We start from the raw sequence: 20,454 nt of genomic DNA, 5'->3' as shown, positions 1-20,454 counted from the left end.
TGCTGTCAATTTCTTTTTGTATGTTTGTTAATATTTGCTTTATGTATTCAGGTGTTCCTATGTTGCGTGCATATGTATTTATAATTGTTATATCTTCTTGCTGGATTGATCCCTTTATCACTATGTAATGTCCTTCCTTGTCATTTGTTACAGTCTTTGTTTAAAGTCTATTTTGTCTGATATAAGTATTGCTACTCCAGCTTTCTTTTCTTTTCCATTTGCATGGAATGCCTGTTTTCATCCCCTCACTTTCAGTCTGTTTGTGTCTTTAGATCTGAAGTGAGTCTCTTGTAGGTAGCATATAGGTAGATTTTGTTTTATAATCCGTTCAGGTACTCTATGTCTTTTGGTTGGAACATTTAGTCCCTTTACATTTAAAGTAATTATTTATGGTGTGTGCTTATTGCTGTTTGTTTATGGGTGCTTTTTTATGTAGTTCTTTTTTGTTCCTTTTTTTTGTTCCCTTCTCTTATGATTTGATGACTATCCTTTAGTGTTATGTTTGGATTATTTTCTTTCTTTTCAGTATGTATCTATTATAGATTTTTGGTTCGTGGTTAATGTGAGGGGTGTGTGTGTGTGTGTGTGTGTGTGTGTATAAAATTATTTTAAGTTGATCTCTTAACTTTTTATTTCTCATTTATTGATCAAATATGGATTTATTTTGTTATTATGAGTATATATTCCTATATATATATTATAGATATATATACAGACACACACATACACACATATAAAACATTAATCTGTTGTATTTTTCTTTTTTCCAATGTTACTTTCTTGAGAAGATGATCTCTTAACTTTGAAAGCATTTTAACATCCCTACATTTTTACTACTCTCTCCACATTCAGTGTTTTTTATATAATATTTTGCATCTTTTTGTTTTATGTATCCCTTACCTACTTACTGTGGACATAGATGATTTTACTACTTTTGTCTTTTAACCTTCCTACTAGTTTTATGAGTGGTTGATCTACTACCTTTACTTTATTTGCCTTTACCAATGAGATTTTTCCTTTCATAAATTTTATTTTTCTAGTTGTGATCTTTTTTCCACCAGAGACATCTCTTTAACATTTCTTGTACAGCATAGTGGTGCTGAACTCTTAGCTTTTGCTAGTCTGTAAAACTCTATCTCTCCTTCAAATGAATGATAGCCTTGCTGGGTAGAGTATTTTTTCCTTTTATCATTTTGACTATATCCTGCTACTCCCTTCTGTTCTGCAGAATTTAAGCTGACAGTCTTATGGGAGCTCCTTTGTATATAACTAATTGCTTCTCTTTTGCTTTAATATTCTCTCCTTATCTTCAATTTTTTCCATTTTAATTACAATTTGTCTTTTTATGGACCTCAATCTGTTGATCTTGTTTGGGGCTCTCCATGCTTTCTGGACCTGGATATCTATTCCTTTCCCAGTTTAGGGAAGTATTCAGCTATTGTCACTTCAAATAATTTCTCTGCCATTTTCTCTCTCTCTTCTCCTTCTGGGGTCTCTATATGAGAATGTTAGTATGCTTGATGTTGTCTCAGAGTTCTCTTAAATTGAACTCATATTTTACAGTTTTCTTTTTCCTTTTTTTTTTTTTTTGTTCAGCTCGTGTTATTTTTCACTACACTGTTTTCCAGTTCATTGATCTATTCCTCTGTATCATCTAATCTACTGTTGAATCCCTGTATTGTAATTTTCATTTCAATTTTTGTATTCTTCATCTCTTTAATTCTTCTTTATATTTTCTAACTCTTTGTTAAACTCACTGTGCTTATCCTTTCTTCTTCTGAGTTTGTTGAGCATCTTTATGATCATTACCTTGAATGCTTTATCTGGTAGATTGCATATCTCCACTTGGCTTAATTCTTCTGAGATTTTATCTTGTTCCTTCATTTGGAACATATTCCTTTGTTGCCTCATTTTGCCTAATTTTTTGTTTTTATTTGTATGTTTAGGTGGGTTGATTATGTTTCCTGATCTTGGAGAAGTGTCCTTACATAGAAACATATTATTAGATCTAGCAGCACCCTCCCCTCTGGTTAACAGAGCTATATCTTCTAGGAGTGCCCCCTGTGTGGTCTGAGTGGGCTCTTCTGTTGTGGTGAGTCCAACTACTATGGGTGCTCAGGTAGGTGGGGCCAGTTTCTGGCTGGTTGGCCTCCTGGACCTCCTATGCAGAGGCTGCAGCTCCCTGGTGGCCAAGGCTGGGTTATGGCATGGCTGACTGCACAGTCTGGGGATTTCTGGGACTGGTTCTAGCCCACTGGTGGGTGGGGCTGGGTCCTGGCAGGCTGACTTCAGGCCTGGGAGGTCTTGGGGCAGTTGACTGCAGAGCTTAGGGTTTTGGAGCTGGTGCCGACCTGCTGGTTGGCAGTGCCAGGTCCCTGGGTGGCTGGCTGTGTGCCTGAGAGTCCCGTGGCAGCTGACTATGGGCCTGAGTGGTTCCCAGGACTAGTGCCAACCTGCTGATAGGTGCAGCTGAATCCTAGTGCTAATTGGCTAGATGGAGAACTCCAAAATGGTACTTGCCAGCACCAATGTCCTCGTGGTAGAATATGCTACCCAAAATGGCTGTCAGCAGCATCTTTGTGCCCAGGGGGAGTCCCAGTTACCTTCTGCCTCTCTGGGAGACTCTCCAAGATGAGCAAGTGGGTCTGACCCAGGCTCTTTTCAATCTACTGTGTGCTGGGTCTCCAAGTGTGTGAGACTTCGCATGCACTCTTTAAGGGTGGAATCTCTGTTCCTACAGCCCTCTTGCTCTCCCACTATAGAAGCCGCACTGGCTTTCAAAGCCAGATGTTCTGGGGGCTCATCTTCCCAGTGCAGTACCCCCAGGCTGGAGAGACCAATGAGGGGCTTGGACCCCTTGCTCCATGAGGAGAACTTCTGCAATTGTGATTATCCTCCTGTTTTTTGGTCCCTTATCCAGCAGTGTGGGTCTTGACTATATCACATTCTACACCCCTCCTGTCATCTCATTGTGGTTCTTCTTTTATGTCTTTAGTTGTGGAATATCTTTTCTGCTAGTCTTCAGATCATTCTCATAGATAGTTGTTCTGTAAATAGTTGTAATTTTGGTATGCCCATGGGAGGAGGTGAGTTCAGGGTCTTCCCTGGGAAGAATCTTGATCTCTGCAATTTTGATCAATCCCTGGGCTGATTCTTATTATGGTGTCACAGGATTAGTTACATTTGGAGTTAACCTTGGTTTCTTTGTTCAGAATCAGTTCTCTGCTCTTTCTGCTTTCTTACTTCTTTGTTCTTGGTCACTTGCCATGTTAACTTTCCTCAGATCCCTTTGTATAGTCCTTGGAGTTCTGCCTTATGAGAGTATTAAGAACTTAAGTAGCTTGTTCACCAATCTCCATGGGCAACTTGTCATTGAAACACACTTGGGAACATTGCATGTGTAGGACTGGGTATAGTTTTCTAGAAAAAATGACTGGATTCGTGGCCAGAAAAACTGGGTTTTGTGATGGTGGTAACCAGGTGAAGGTTCAAGCATCTTGTGTAACATTTTCTTCATTTAATTAATTAGTAAATCAAATTAATATTTATTGAACCTTAGGCACTTGAGATACAGCAGATAAATAGAAATCCCAGGCTCATGAAGCTTACACTCTAGTGGGGAAGATAAATAAAAAGGCTAATTGGCATATATGATATGTGAGGTAGCTAAGAAAAAAATACGAAGCAAAGAAGGAGTATAGGGGCTTCCCTGGTGGCACAGTGGTTGAGAATCTGCCTGCTAATGCAGGGGACACGGGTTCGAGCCCTGGTCTGGGAAGATCCCACATGCTGCGGAGCAACTAGGCCTGTGAGCCACAACTACTGAGCCTGCGCGTCTGGAGCCTGTGCTCTGCAACAAGAGAGGCCGCGATAGTGAGAGGCCCGTGCACCGTGATGAAGAGTGGCCCCTGCTTGCCACAACTAGAGAAAGCCCTCGCACAGAAACGAAGACCCAACACAGCCAAAAATAAATAAATTAATTGATTAAAAAAAAAAATTTCCCCCATATCTTTAAAAAAAAAAAAAAAGAAAAAAGAAGGAGTATACATATTAGGGTTCAGAGGTGATGAAATTGTGACTAGGCAGTGAGGAAAGAAGGTGACTATTGAAGTGAAGGCCTGGAGGGAGTTTTGCATATTGTTGTTTTTTTTTTTTAATTTTTATTTATTTATTTACTTATTTATTTATTTATGGCTGTGTTGGGTCTTCGTTTCTGTACGAGGGCTTTCTCTAGTTGTGGCAAGCGGGGGCACTCTTCATCGCGGTGCACGGGCCTCTCACTATCGTGGCCTCTCCTGTTGCGGAGCACAGGCTCCAGACGTGCAGGCTCAGTAGTTGTGGCACACGGGCTTAGTTGCTCCACGGCATGTGGGATCTTCCCAGACCAGGGCTTGAACCCGTGTCCCCTGCATTGGCAGGCAGATTCTCAACCACTGCGCCACCAGGGAAGCCCCGCATATTGTTATTGGTCTTGTAAAGCAGATAATTTATTGCTAAAATGGAGTGGAAGAAGTCATGAGTATTGTGTAGATAGCTGGTAAATGAGATAAGGTGTGTAAAGTGTTCTATAAACTCTAAAGTGACTCCATGCTGTAATTTTTTTTCCAACGTGTACTGTACGATGGAATTTCTATTCTTAATTTTCAAGTCTCAAATTGAGTTAATGTCCAAGACAGTGATCATTATAGTGTGGTCTCTGGACCAGCAACATCATTTGGGAACTTGTTTAAAATGTAATTTCTAGGGTGCCATATAGACCCAATGAATCATAAACTCTGTAGGTGGAATCCAGCAATCTGTTTTAACAAGTCACCCAGGGGATTCTCATGTACTCTGAAGTGTGGGAACTGATGGTCTAGAATAAATTCTATAATTTAAAGTATTTCCTTGGCTGGAATTTAGCCATTTTAGGAGGGGCTATTAAAACTTCTGATTTGACCGAGCAAGATAACCAAATTCTTTTTTTAATGAATTAATTAAAATCATTAAAAAATTTTTATTGGGCTAACATTAGTTTATAACATTATAAGTTTCATGTGTACAACATTATATTTCTACTTCTGTATATACTACAGTGTGCTCACCACCAAAAATTTAGTTTCCATCCATCACCATACAGTTCATCCCCTTTATACATTTTACACTCCCTGGCCCCTCTCCCCTCTGGTAACCACTAGTACTCTGTTTTTGTTTGGTTTGTTCATTTATAATTATTTTATATTCCACGTGTGAGTGAAATCATACAGTATTTGTCTTTCTCCATCTGACTTATTTCACTTAGCATAATACCCTCAAGGTCCATCCATGTTGGTGCAAATGGCAAGATTTCATCTTTTTTTATGACTGAGTAGTATTCCACCATATATGTATGTCATATCTTCTTTATACATTCATTGGTTAATGGGCACTTAGGTTGTTTCCATATCTTGGATATTATAAATAATGCTGTGAAGAACGTAGGGTTGCATATATCTTTTCAAATTAGTGGAGTTTTCACATTTTTTGGATAAATATCCAGAAGTGGGATAACTGGATCATATGATAGTTCTATTCTTAATTTTTCTGAGGAATCTCCATACTTTTTTCCACAGTGGCTGTACCATTTTACATTCCCTTTTATCCACGTCCTCGCCAACACTTGAATAATTAACTTCTTATTATATTTTAATGTGTGCTATTCAGGATGTCTTTAAAAGGTGTGAGTTTTCAGATTTTGCCAGTAATTTAGAATGCATGTATCACTTCCACTTATTTTTGAGTTTTGTCTGATCTTTTCTTTTTTTCCCAATTTGAGATGCATATCTTATTTTTTCAAAATAGTACTTAAAGCTTTCAAAGTTTCATTTCCTGCCACCTTCAGTGTTGAAATATAGTGTATAATGTTGGAATTGATATTTATATAGAGGTTTCAAGGTAAGTGATATTTATATAGAAACTTTAAGACAATATGGAAACTTTAAGACACTGGATTTGCATTTGTTGAAGAAAGTTTATTATGAAGAGGAAAATTATTTTGTAATAATTATTGCTGGGATATAATTACTTTTCCACATATAATATGCAATCAGTTTTAAAGCAATCATCTATGTGTTTCTTAAGCTTTGGCATTATTCTGTGAAAGTATGTATTAATTTTGTTCTCTATCAGTGCTTTTCATCACTTTGCATATCATGGCACACATAGAAATGATAATGTTTGTACAGTCCACTGGGGTAAATGGAGAAGGTAGCTCAAGGCTGAGGGTTTCAGCCCCACTTCCCGCATCCCCCCAAGAGCCAATAGGATGCTCAGTATCTTCACACATCTATAACTTATTCCCAACTCACTAGTGAGCCTTAGCTCTATATAAGTATGGTTATTTTAGGAAGTTGTTTTAAATATTAGAATGAAATTTAACTTTCATTCTTATTTTGGAGGACATTATTTTAAAATGCATTTCTGCAAAAAATACTCCTTTCACATGGATGACGGTTACATTCCACTAGTTTACTCTGTGAATGAGACTTTAATACTAAAACCTCAACAAATGGTTAATAAATGTGAAAAAATTGGAAATGGTATATATTTTAAATTAAAAAAATTAAGTTGCCAATGAAATATAAATTAAATATGTAGTTTAAATACTTTCCTATGAATTTGGATTATTTTAATAGTATGTGTCTTTTTGCAAGATTATGAGAATGTGCTTTCATTTATACAAGTAACATTTAAAAAATCTTGTAGTTAATTTCAGAAAGATCCTGTTATCAAAAGGAATATATCTGAATGTATTGGAGTTAATGCAGAAGCATATACATTCTCCTGAAGTGGCTGAAAGTGGCTGTAAAATGCTAAATCATCTTTTTGAAGGAAGGTAATACATATTTCTGAATTTATGTAGAATATATTAATTGGACCAGGTAGAATATCAATATTTTGAGCATAATTTTAAGAATAAAAGGAAAAACAAGGCATTTGAAGAGTGAAACATTTTGCAATATAATTTCATGTCAGTGATACATAGACTTATTTTATCTACATATTGAAAGGGATGATAGAGAAAGTAGAAATAGGTTGAAGGTTTGCTTTTGTGCTTAATGCTTGGTGTTGACTATGTTTTGAAAAAATGGCAGTTATATAGAACATAACCTTAAACAATTTTTCAGATTATTGTGTTATGTGAAAGGTATAAAAGATAAAATCAGGATATGGCTTCTAATTATTATTTTTAAGTTTACCTTAAATTGTGATTTTTATGGTCCTGGCAGTGTATGAACCTTTATATATGAGGCAAAACGCAGTGGAATAACTGACAGTTTAAGATTTTGTACATTCTGGGCAATTAATGTTTCTGGCTGTTTTCTCATATATTAAATGTGTAAATTTCCAGTCCTGGGGGGATTCAAAGTTAACTATGACAATGTGCCTGCCCTTAAAAATCTCCCTGTCTAGTTGGGGAGACTAATTTATAAACAGATAATTACAATACAGTGTGATAATTCAGTGGCAGGATGTGTAAAATCATAGGGTCTTGGTGAACCAAGCTAGGGCGACCAAAGGAGAGAGGCTACAAAGAGGGGATCTGTTTAACCTGGGACTTTAAAGTGGAAAAAAGGGACTATATGTCAGTAACCACAGACCCATGCGGAGTGAGGACAGAGTTATGATATGCGGAAGTTTTAGTCAGTAGGGCACTGTGTAAAGCAAGGGCTGCCTCTATTAAAGTTTGTAGGACCTACTGAAATCTACATTTATTTGTATGTAAAAGAAAGTGTAGCTAAAATACCTTAGAGAAACCAAGATTTTAGTGCAAATAAAACTAATTAAGAATACCATATAAGAAGTCTAGTGGTGGTAATCTGGAAGAGGCAGGTAGTTATACAATAAACAGCTCTCTGGACTTGGCGGTCAGAGTTTGCATTCCAGCTCTGGCTCTGTCACGTTCCAGTGATAGGACCTTGATGTTTAACCTCTGTCAGCCTAAATTCTGTACCTGGAAAATGCAAATAATAACACCTACTTTCCAGGGTTGCTGCCAGTGACCCATGTATAGATCAGAAGGAAGTTGTTAGTTCTGGGAAACTAAATAAAAGAATTCCCAGTTTACTGTAAATTTAACTTCTTGACATCAAAGTTTAACTAAATTAGAATTTAAATTGTGTATGCTCATACTACCAAATTCACATCAGCCTTTTCTGATAAAATAGTTCTGTTTTCTCGTATTTGTTTCAAATTGGTGTTTGTATTGGAATCAGGTTGTACTTTTAATAAGCATTTCAATATTTTATCTCTAGTAACACTTCCCTGGATACAATGGCAGCAGTGGCCCCCAAAATAATAACAGTTATGAGAAGTCATGAGACGTCAGTGTCAGTGCAGCTGGAGGCACTTCGAGCTATTTTACATTTTATAGTTCCAGGTAAGTTACATAATTGATTGTGGGAAGAGATGTCATTTTAAGTGGATTTTTTGACTTTTCATGAGATATCAACTTTCTAGGCAAAAATTAAAGGACCAGTTTCTGCCAACCAAATGTAATCTTTTCACTAGCCCAAAAATTAAAATAGAGGGAAAATGATGATGTGGAAGAGTCAGATAAATTTAGATTAAAATTTAATAAGAAACATCAATAATTTATTTCCAGAAAAAATAACTGCAACATAGTGTGGAGCTTTACCCCCAAGGAGAGTGTCATCTCTGCTATTTCTTTTCTATTTCTGTTGACCTTACCAAGTCCAAGGTTTTTTGTTTGTTTTTTTCCTGTCTGAATTATAATAATACCCAACTAATTTTCACACTTCCTCTTTTGCCTCTTTCCAGTCCTTCTTTTACTCTGCGGTTGAATTAATCTTTCTCAAATATAACCATGTGGCTTTTACTCATGAGCCACAATAGTGTCCATCCTCCCCACATTTACTTCCTGCTTACATCTGTTATGACCTTATTTTTCCTCCAAAGCCCATTTAAAACACCTGCTCCCCAATTCATTCAGCCCGTATTTATTAAGTGCCTCTTATGTTCTATATATTGTGATGACTGCAAAGGTCTGAAAGACAAGTAAAAAAAGACATGACTGTACTATTTATAGGAGCCTAGAGGTAGACAGATAGTTAATTACCAGACAGTTGCGAGGAGCTATTATAGATACATGTATTATAAAAGGCTATGAGAGTATTGATGGAGGCACAGATAATTTATTCAAAAGAGTAGGTCAGAGATTGTGATATTTGAACTTGACGGGTGAATAAGGCTGACCTGGTAAAAAGGCCAGGAAGGACATTTCAAGCAGAAAGAGAAAGTGCACATGGTGTGGGGTGATTGGAGCATGGTATGTGAGGAAAGCAGTCCTGGGGATAAATGTGGAAGGACAGGCAGAGGCTGAGAGGGAAGGGCCTTGAACACAACGCTGAGCAGTTTGTGCTTTTTTTTAACACAAGTCAATTCAAATTTATTTAAGATGTTTCAAAATTGCAGTGTCATAACCAAATCTGCAATTTACAATAGTAGCGCTGTGGTGTGGAGAATGATTGGTGGGAGGGGAGCCTCCTGCAGGGAGATTAGGCTGGAGGCTGTGATAGGTGAGACATGGTGGGGGCCCAGTAAAGAAAACAGAGGAGAGGATGGATGTGGGAGATGTTTAGGAGGTTCATTTGACGTGACTTTCTGACTACTGAATATCAGGGATGTTATTATTATTTTGCTCTGTAAAAGTCCCAATTCTTTGAAGCCCATTGTTTTTGGCCCTTTTTAAATGAAATCTTCCTAAGTCTACCATTATCTGTAGTCATATTGGTATTTTATGTTTCTGAGTATAAGAGTATTCTCTGTGTAAGAGTATAGATTTTTTCAAGGAGAGGGCTTTCTTTAGTCATGCCTTTTTTTTTTTTTTTTTAACCCCCTGGTAACTTGAACAAAAATAACTATTCAATAAATTTTGAATTGAATCATGATGTCCCATTCATAGTTGTCACGCAACTTTAGAGATATAATTTAACAGACATAGTTTTGCTTGAAATATTATTGTGAATATTTTAAACTTTGTAGATTGTAAAAAAACAAAACAAAATCCTTTTGATTACCCTTAAAGGTGTCAGCCTTCTTCTTTTGAGAGTGGATTTGAGTTTTAAAGATAACCAAAAGACATTCAGAATCGTCTGTTAGTTAATAACACTCTTTTAGTTCAAAAATAAGTTTCGAATGTAGAATTTCTTTTCTTTCATTGTTCTGAGATTGAGCCTGAAGCGACATTGATAGTCAGTAATAATTTAGATGTATGAAATGATGTATTTAAATGTTTTTTATAATAATGTTTAGGTGTATTAAACAGGTGCCCTTGAAAATAATTTTATAAATTTATGGTGGTACTTTATGTATGGAAACATATTAATAGACATATTTTATAAGCATATCAACATATAAATACATTTCTCTATTAGGTAAAGGCTTAACCATCTACTTCACTCTATGCTAACCTACCATATTACCATACCATACCACACGATACCATACTCTACCATGCTGTAACTGTACCATACTATATCATTCTATATTATATCATTCTGTATGTCAATGAGTAACTATAATATCAGTACCCCAGTAGTTTTGAGGTTGAATATGATTCTGGTTTTGACATGCTGAAGTAGGTACTTATGTTTAGATGTACATGTATTAATTTATTAACTAGACCATATTCAGATTATTAATTGTAACAAAGATGTGGATTATAGCAAATTTGTATAATTTAATTCAGGGCCACATATTGCAGCTAGTATTATGTCTCTTAAGTTTCTTTCAGTCTGGTACTGTTCACTTCCTCCTCTTTTTTATAACAATAACTTATTGAAGTGATTGAGCCTGTTGCTTTAAAAAAATAATAATAAAGATCTACTTATTTTAATAAAATATCATTTGACTTGTTCTTTCTTGATTTAGTGTCAGTTCTAGAGGAAAAAATTCTTTAGGAAAGGACATATGCATATTGGGTAGTGTATAGAGGAAAGTGATTATGAATATAAAACCACATCCTTAAGAACAATAAGAGAAGCTGAATTTGTTTAATTTGGAGAGGAGATAATGCAGGAGATTATGAAAGTTATTAAAACTCACTCATTTATAGTTAGTAACAAATGTGTAAAGCATTATTCAAAGTACTTTATGTATATAAACTTTTAAAATTCTTGTAGCAACCCATAAGGCAGATTCTACTTTTCCACCCCATTTTACAGATGATGAAACTGAGGTATAAGATATAGAGATTTTAAGGTCACAGCTTATGTAACGGAGCCAGGTTTTCACCCTATGCAGCCTGAATCAGAGTGGGTGCTTTTTAAAGACACATTTGTGCAATAAGTGTATGTGGAACAACTGTTATACTAAAGCACTATGCTTGGAACTCTTGGTAACCTGGAGGTGATTAGGTTATGGATCCTGCCTTCAAAAAGTTTGCAGTTCAAACAATTTAAAGGACTATTATGTGGAAAGGAAATTATATCCATTCTGGATAGTAGAACCTCAAATGATATAACAAAGACCAGACATGAACTTTTGGGAATATTCATTTGGTCTTAATATAAGAAAGACATTTAATAAGTCTCCTTACATATGGCATGAAGTTTTTACTTCTCAACAGGACTGCTTTTAATGGTCACATCTGCTTGTGATATAATGGGCAGCTTCAGAAATTAATGTGACCTTGGTCACTGAAAATGAGACACTGAGAGTTTAAGTAACTTGTCGAAGGTCATACAGCTGTAGTGAACCTGTTTGAATAAATTTTAAAATGAGGACTGAAAGTTCTAGGAGGGTGAAAATCGTGCCTGTCATATTCACTGTGGTATTCTCAGCATGTAGCAAAATCCCTTGCATGTAGTTGGCATTCAAATGTTTGTTAAGTAAATGAAAAGTTATATGCAGTCAACTTATAGTTTGTGTTAATACAAATTATTGAAGTGAAAGGTTATAAGGAATTGTTTATTAATAATTATTTCTATAGTCATAGGTTTTAGAAACGTTATTTATTCATAATAATTTTACTTATATGTTCTATTGTATAACCAATATATATATATATATTTTTTTAACCAATATTTTTTGACTTCCTGTTTTCCCAACAGTTTTGGGTTAGTTCAGCTACAATGTAGCTGAATAAAGAATATGTATTCTTTAAGTTGCTTAATACTTTTATACAGCCTTAGAGGACTTTTAATAAAACTATATGCTCTTTACCATTATAATGCTGAAACTAAAAACTTTTTTTTTCCAGTGTTATTCCAGCTGCTCTTTTATGTGTACATTTCATATCTGACCTTTTTATGTTGTAGTCCAAATAACTTTGATCTTTTCTCAAGTTGTCCATTGTTGCATAAAAATCTTCTAGCTTCTTGTAATGAGTACAGCCTATTCATACAAAAAAGAGATTGTTCCAGAAAATTCCTCCACTGTAGTAACTTCTTGCTACTTTAAATTCAGTGAACATCCGCACACACTGTATTTATTTTACATTCAGTGATGAACTGTTTTTAGAAATTTCTTAAAGCTAAGAGTTATTTCTTTGGTAAGGAGCCATGGACTAGAAAAAGGTATAACATATATATGTATTGTTGGGTTAATTATAATCATTCCTAGTAAGTGACAGTCTATTCAGCCCAAATCTTTATGAGAAAAACATTTGTTTATTTGTTAATTTTTACATTTAGGCATCCCAGAAGAATCCAGGGAAGATACTGAATATCAGCATAAGCTAAATATGGTTAAAAAACAGTGTTTCAGGAATGATATTCACAAATTGGTCCTAGCGGCTTTGAATAGGGTACGTATAATATAGGTTTTCTGCCTTTATACTCTTAACTAGAATATAGAATTGGGGAAGTAGGGGGGCTTTTATTAGCTTAAGTTTTCCATGTTCTGTTTACTATGATAGTAGGAAGTTATATGTTTAGAGACATAAGATAACAGTAGGGATGTAGGGGGTAAAGAGATGTGCCATTCCAGCTAAGAGAAGTGCACCGTCAACTACAGACTTTGACAGGCTCTTTTGATAAATCCATTCGAGTCTGTTCAATCAGAAAGAGAACTCTAGATGTGCAGCTAAGCCTCACGAGCGATGTCAGGGGCCATGACTGCTATTTTCTCTTTCTGTCCTCCTGGCTGCTTGTCTTTCTTTTCTGGTCCCAGGCTGAAAGGTTCAGTACATGAAGACACACAGGGCACACATTAAAGTCTTTTTTGATTCCCTGTGCTTGTTTTCATTTTACTCCTTAGGGATAACCTCTGAAATGGCTCAGTGTGCATTGTTTTCTTGCAATGTTAGGTATTTACCTATCTATGTACATTTGCAATAATATAATTAATAAATTAATAATCATACTACATCTGAAAAAGGAGAAGAGGAGCATTATTTTTATATTGTGCAGTGCAAAAGGTATTGATGGAATTAAGATGGTTTTGAAATTTAACATAAGATGAATTGGTTCTTTATAAAAGATATCAGGGTAAAGATGTAAAGATGTGAAGATTAAGTTAATGTTTTCATGAAAGGAAGAGAGTAGTCAAAGTAATTAATGGAAATAATTCCTTGTGATTTAGTATACTTTGAAAAATGTCATGAATTAATTAGAAGAGCCTGCAGAGAGATCTTCAAAAATGCGATTTAAACTGAACTTTATAATGTAATTGTTTATGATATATTTGAGTCATTTGTACTCAAACCTTAATATGATTCTTGAGTATAGCCATGGGTTGAATTTAATTCCAGAAATATTTGGTGAAAATAAGTATGTGGAAGGAACTGTGTTAGACACTGGGAAGACAAAAATGAATATGCTTTGTATCCTTCTGTAATGGATCTCATAATCTGGCTGGGCCATGCATAAAACATAAAACACATATTAGGTTGTTCTGTATTAGCACTTATGAGCTGCACTAGCTTTACGAACAGTACTTTAGGAGCATAGAGGAGAGAGTAGTTAATTTTGTTCATGGTATGTGTTGGTGAGAAGCAAGAGGTACCAGAAAAGCCTTTTGGTAACTCTGATTCTGGTTATCCCATCTTTCCTAACATTACTGAATACGGGTGTGATAGAGTGGAAGGAGTGGCCAGTCAATGGAGAAGTACTGTGCTTACTGCCATCAGTACTGTGATGCCAAGAAGATCACTCTGCTCCCAGGTCTTACTTTCTTTTGCTATATAATCCCAGGAGAAGTGGTTGAGAACCTCCCTACCCCTTCCTTTATTTTCCATGCCACACTTGAGTAATGACACACAACTTCTCACTAAACAGTGACTGTCATTTGTGGGCAGGGAATTAAGGTCATGGGGAAACAGAAGTGACACTATTTATTTTAAAAAATCTCCCCTGTGTAATTCCCCTAATTCTTCACCACGGTTGAGAAAAAATGCTCTAAAACATGAATGTATCTTTTTTTTAGTTCTAAAATTCTGTGATTGCATGTCTCACTCTGAATAAATGTTACAAGGCATCAGAGATTTTAGGTCCAAATACTACTGATGTAATAAAATGAATTACCATTAAAAATAAGTCTATTCTTGGAGAGCAGACTTCCAAATAAGGTAGAATTTGAGATTCAACTAAGATTTACAATGCGAAGACTATTAAAAGTATTTATTAAAGTGAATCAATGTTTGGATATATATATATGTGTGTATGTAAATATATACACATATAACGTGTATATATATATATACATATGTATGTGTAAATCCAATAACATTCAGGCTGAAGTTAAATGTCTGAAATATTGACATTCCATTTATGCTTGATCCTTTTAGCTTTTTCTGCACATGAAAACATTCAGTCACCTGTTCTAGAGAGATCGATTTGCTCAGTATTGTCTCTGGAGAACACAGTAGAAAATAGGACTCTCAGCATTTTGGTCACATCTGTGCTTTGTATGCAGTGACACTGCTGCTGTCTTCAAGCCAGGGAACTTACAAAGTCAAACCAATCTTCTGATTAAATGGACACAAATCAAAGAGCTTGTGTGCTTCTCAAAAACCTTAAAGCAAAATGTACCCAGTTTAAATACTGAAGATATTTATTTCAACTGAAAATAATATGGTGAAAGAAAGAGCTTATTTGCAAAAAGTAACAATAATAACAACAGCAAAAAGAAATTACATAGGAGTAAAGTAATAAAAGTGTATAAAACTACTCTAAAGAAAACTATGAAACAACTGAGAATAAGTACAAAGGAAGAGTTGAACATAGGAAAATGTATATACTCTCTGTTTTGATAAAATTACTAATTTTTTAAAAATGAAAATTGATCTGTATTTATGAACCCTTAATAAAAATAACAATAGTATTTTATGGAACTAGATAAGCTAGTATAAAGTTTTGAGAAAATTAATTAAATAATATACATGAATAACCAGTCGAATTTTGAAAAAGAGGATAATTAATATGGCCTAACTCTAGTAGATTATCAAATGTATTATAAAATTTTAGTAATTAAAATGGTGTGACATTTGCACTGGAGATGGATCAATGTCACATAATGGTGATTTAGGAAATAGACTCAAATGCAAATGTTCAATTCATATATGATATTTCCCAACCACTGTGGAGGGAAATAGATTGCTTGTGTTGGAAGAACTAATTCTCTGGCCATTTGGAGAAAGCAAAGGAAGCTGCATATTTACCTTACTCATTTAAAGATTAAATCTCATGTGGATGAGATTTAAAGGTAAAAATGAATTTGGCATATAAACACATGAAAAGGTTCTCAAGTACAGTCATTATTAAAGAAATGTAAATTTTAAAAAAGAAAAACCTTTTGGAGGAAATTTAGTAATATCTATCTAAATTAAAATGGACATGTTTTCTGACCAGCGATTTCACTCTAAGAATTTATAATATAGATGTACCTGTACATGTACACAAAGTTTTTTTAAACAAGAATGTTTATTGTGGCATTATTTGTAGTAAGAAAAATGTGGTAACAAGCTAAATGTTTATGTGGTAATCATTAGTGTTGTTTGCCAAATGTTTTCAGTTCTCCACCTTCTGGTGATTCTGGGATAGTATTTGTTGGCCCTTTTGTTGTTAGATTGGATCATGTGTCTGGTTTTGACCAAGCAGTTGTAAGTAGAGGTTACATCTGTCATTTCTGGACCAAACATTTAATTGCTGGTGAGGCATCTTACAGAACAGGGGTTCCCAACCCACAGGCAATGGAGCAGTACTGGTTCGTGGCCTGTTAGGAACCTGGCCGCACAGCAGGAGGTGAGCAGCAGGCGAGCAAGCGAAGCTTCATCTGTATTTACAGCCGCTCCCCATTGCTCACATTACGGCCTGAACTCCGCCTCCTCTCAGATCAGTGGCGGCAATAGATTCTCATAGGAGCGCGAACCCTACTATGAACTGCGCATGCGGGGGATCTAGGTTGCACACTCCTTATGAGAATCTAATGCCTGATGATCTGAGGTGGAGCTGAGGCGGTGATGTAGTGCTGGGGAGTGGCTGCAAATACAGATTATCGTTAGCAGAGAGGTTTGACTGCACAGAGACCATAATAAATCAATTGCTTGCAGACTCATATCAAAACCCTATCAGTTTTTCTCTTTCTGACTAGCTGATTCACTTTGTTATAAAGCAGAAACTAACACACCATTGTAAACCAATTATACTCCAAGAAAGATGTTTAAAAAAAATAATAATAAATAAATAAAACCCTATCAGTGAGTGGCAAGTGACAAGCTGCATCTGGTGGCAGGCTTTAAGTCAGAATCTGACACTTACTTATTTTAGTCCACACATGGCCCTTCCATTATTTTATTTACCACTTCCATCCACGCCTCTTTCCTGCACTGCGCACTTGTCTCAGTCAGTTTTGGTAGGCCCACAAGCTAACCCTAGCCAAAATGAGTAAAAAACAAACATCGCTGGAGAGCTTCTTTGAAAAGGGAGAAAGACCCAGTGATGAGACAGTAGAAGACTCTAAGACTGCCAACACAAAGAAAGCTGCATATAAAAGAAAATACCAAGAGTCCTTAAAATAAGGGTTCATTGCAACAGGTGATTCTCATTTTCCAAGCCCGCTTTGTATAATATGTGGCGACCGGCTATCCAGCAAAGCCATGAAACCTTCAAACCTGCTTTGCCACATGGAGACCAAGCACCCTGCATTAAAAGACAAGCCTTTGGAGTTTTTCAAAAGAAAAAATGTGAACATGAAGAACAGAAGCAATTATTGAAGGCCACCACCCCGTCAAATGTGTCTGCACTGAGAGCATCGTTCTTAGTGGCTAACCGCATTGCTAAAGCTAAGAAGCCCTTAGTATTGGTGAAGAGTTGATCCTGCCTGCTGCTAAGGACATTTGTCGTGAACTTTTAGGAGAGCTACAGTTCAGAAAGTGGCATGTGTTCCTCTTTCAGCTAGCACCATAACTAGACGAATTGATGAAATAGCAGAGGATATTGAGGCACAATTGTTAGAGAGGATTAATGAGTCACTGTGGTACACAATCCAGGTTGATGAGTCTATCGATGTTGACAACAAGGCAGCAAAGCTTGTTTTTGTGCGATATATTTTTCAGGAGGATGTGCATGAGGATATGTTATGTGCACTTTTGTTGCCAACCAACACCCCAGCTGCAGAACTATTCAAGTCTTTGAATGATTACATATCAGGAAAACTGAATTGGTCATTTTTTGTCGGTATGTGCACGGACATAACGGCTGCCATGACTGGACAGCTTTCTGGTTTCACTACTCCGGTCAAAGAGGTCACTTCTGAATGTGAGTCTACGCACTGTGTCATCCATAGAGAAATGCTGGCTAGCTGAAAAATGTCACCTGAACTTAACAGCGTTTTGCAGGATGTGATTAAAATTATCAACCACATTAAAATACATGCCCTTAACTCATGTCCGTTCTCACAGCTTTGTGAGGAGATGGACGCAGAGCACACACGTCTTCCCTCATACACAGAAGTGAGATGGCTTTCTAAAGATAGGTCACTGGCCAGCGTTTTTGAGTTACAAGAGCTGCTCCAGAGATTTCTTTTAGGAAAACAGTCACCACTGGCAGCACATTTCAGTGACACAGAATGGGTCGCAAAACTTGCTTACTTGTGTGACATAGTCAACCTACTCAACGAACTCACTCTGTCACTTCAGGGGAGAATGACAACTGTGTTCAAGTCGGCAGATAAAGTGGCTGCATTCAAAGCCAAACTGGAATTATGGGGGTGACGAGTGAACACTGGGATTTTTGACATGTTTCAAACATTAGCAGAGATTTTGAAAGAGACTGAGCCAGGGCCTTCTTTCTCCCAGCTGGTGCATGATCACCTACCTAGCTTCCAAAAGAGTTTGAGCATTACTTCCCAACCACAAAAGACCCCCGAACTGGGAAGGAATGGATCTGTGACCCATTTGTGAATATAAGCCAGGTGAATTGACTTTGTCCATGCTAGAAGAGGATCAGTTGCTTGAGATTGCAAATGGCCTTAAACGTATGTTTGAGACAGCTTCAAATCTCCATACATTCTGGATTAAAGTCAAGGCGGAATATCCTGAGATTGCCACAAAAGCACTGAAAAGCCTGCTTCCAGTTCCAACATCCTGTCTTTGTGAAGCAGGGTTTTCTGCAGTGACAGCAACCAAAGCGAGATTACGGAGTAGACTGGACATAGCAACACACTTCGGGTGTCACTGTCTCCCGTCACCCCCAGATGGGACCATCTAGTTGCAGGAAAACAGGCTCAGGGCTGCCCCTGATTCTGCATGATGGTGAGTTGTATAATTATTTCATTATATATTACCATGTAATAATAATAGAAATAAAGTGCACAATAAATGTAATGTGCTTGAATCATCCCAAAACCATCCCCTCCCGCCCTAGTCCATGGAAAAATTGTCTTCCACGAAACCGGTCCCTGGTGCCAAAAAGGCTGGGGACCGCAGCTACAGAACACTGTCTCAGTCACTGTGACCTGTAATGTCTGAGATGGTGGTTGCTCCATTAGCAGGGCTCCCAGAGGGATTGTGCTGGACAGAGACCCCTCCTGACCGGTAACACAAATGAAGCGTGAATAAGAATTGAACCTTTTCTTTTTCCAGCCTATGAAATTTTGAGATGGTTACTACAGCTTAATTTAGCCTGTCCTGACAATACAATTCTTATCAATAAGTCCTAATTAAATAAATTATATTATTTACAAATTACGTAGTTCTACGTAGGGATTAAAAACAACTAGCTGGGGCTTCCCTGGTGGCGCAGTGGTTGAGAATCTGCCTGCTAATGCAGGGGACATGGGTTCGAGCCCTGGTCTGGGATGATCCCACATGCCGCAGAGCAGCTGGGCCCGTGAGCCACAATTACTGAGCCTGCGTGTCTGGAGCCTGTGCTCCGCAACAAGAGAGGCCGCGACAGTGAGAGGCCCGTGCACCGCGATGAAGAGTGGCCCCCCGCTCGCCACAGCTGGAGAAAGCCCTCGCACAGAAACGAAGACCCAACACAGCCATAAATAAATTAATAAAAAAAAACAAAAACAAAAACAAAAACAACTAGCTGAGATTCCCAGTGTGTTGCCACGGAATTATCTACAGTTTTCAATGAATATGAATGTATCACCCAGGTACTCATTTTTTTTTTCCTTCATATATGTTAGCACATTATGCACACTTTTGATAAAATTAGCATATTTTCACATCTTTATGTCTTCCTTCTCTCTATCACTCAATTAAAACAGATTATACGGTGTTTACTTTTATAGCTTTAACTCTACAACATATTCTAATAGTTAAGTGTGTGGGTCCTGGAATCAGAATATCTGGGTTTGAATCTAGCTTTACCACCTACAGACTAATGTATTCTGGACAAGTTATTTACAGTCTCGGTTTCATTATCTATAAAATGGAGACAATAAATGGCTTTCACTTGGGGTTATTATGAAGAGTTTTATGAGATAATTCATGCCATGTACTTGGTACAATGCCTGGCACATAGTATTCGGTCAATAAATGTTAGTTAATATTATTACTATTAGATTTAAAAGTATCTTTTGACCATTGGCTATAAAAGATGAGAAAATTGAAGTATTCACACTATCTTCCACTATTTCTACCTATCTTCTCACCAGCTTTTGTTAAATAAATTAATTCTACATTTGACAAGGTTTAAAATATTTACATTCAGCTCTATAACCATACTTAATAAGTTTGTTTTCATCTTGTTCCTACAGTCATGTGGATTCAGTGTTCACTGCAAGTTCTTTTGTTACAGTTTTTCCATTTACCTTTTAGTTGTCTGTTTTTTTTTTTAAAGATCCATTTCCTGAACATTTTGTTGTTGTTTCTATATTTGGACTCTTGAAAAAACAGATTGGTTGGTTGCAAAGTATTGGGGGTTTATTTTCTTCCTTTGAAAACTCTGTAGGCATTTCACTGTCTTCTAGAACTGAATGTTTTAGTGGAGCAGTCTGAGACCAACTTGATTCTTTCCTCATTTA

At 36.6% G+C, this 20,454-nt stretch overlaps 1 protein-coding gene across 13 annotated transcripts in view; it reads left to right on the top strand.

Moving 5' to 3' along the window:
- LRRK2 (leucine rich repeat kinase 2) overlaps positions 1 to 20,454 on the top strand; it is a 145,744-nt gene that overhangs the window by 33,785 nt on the left and 91,505 nt on the right. For all 13 annotated transcript variants that reach the window (XR_014252805.1, XR_014252806.1, XM_082422516.1 and 10 more), the window contains 3 exons: positions 6,724 to 6,853; positions 8,274 to 8,398; positions 12,675 to 12,787. Coding sequence is in view for 11 of the 13 variants with exons in the window: in XM_082422516.1 (XP_082278642.1) it covers positions 6,724 to 6,853; positions 8,274 to 8,398; positions 12,675 to 12,787 (368 nt within the window). In the remaining 2 variants the exon portion in view is untranslated. The remainder of the gene's footprint in view (positions 1 to 6,723; positions 6,854 to 8,273; positions 8,399 to 12,674; positions 12,788 to 20,454) is intronic.

Source organism: Balaenoptera physalus (assembly GCF_965194825.1).
Source record: "Balaenoptera physalus genome assembly, chromosome: 13".
Lineage (NCBI taxonomy): Eukaryota > Metazoa > Chordata > Mammalia > Artiodactyla > Balaenopteridae > Balaenoptera > Balaenoptera physalus.
Note: the sequence above shows the minus strand (reverse complement) of the source record. Positions and strands in the feature narration are given on the sequence as shown.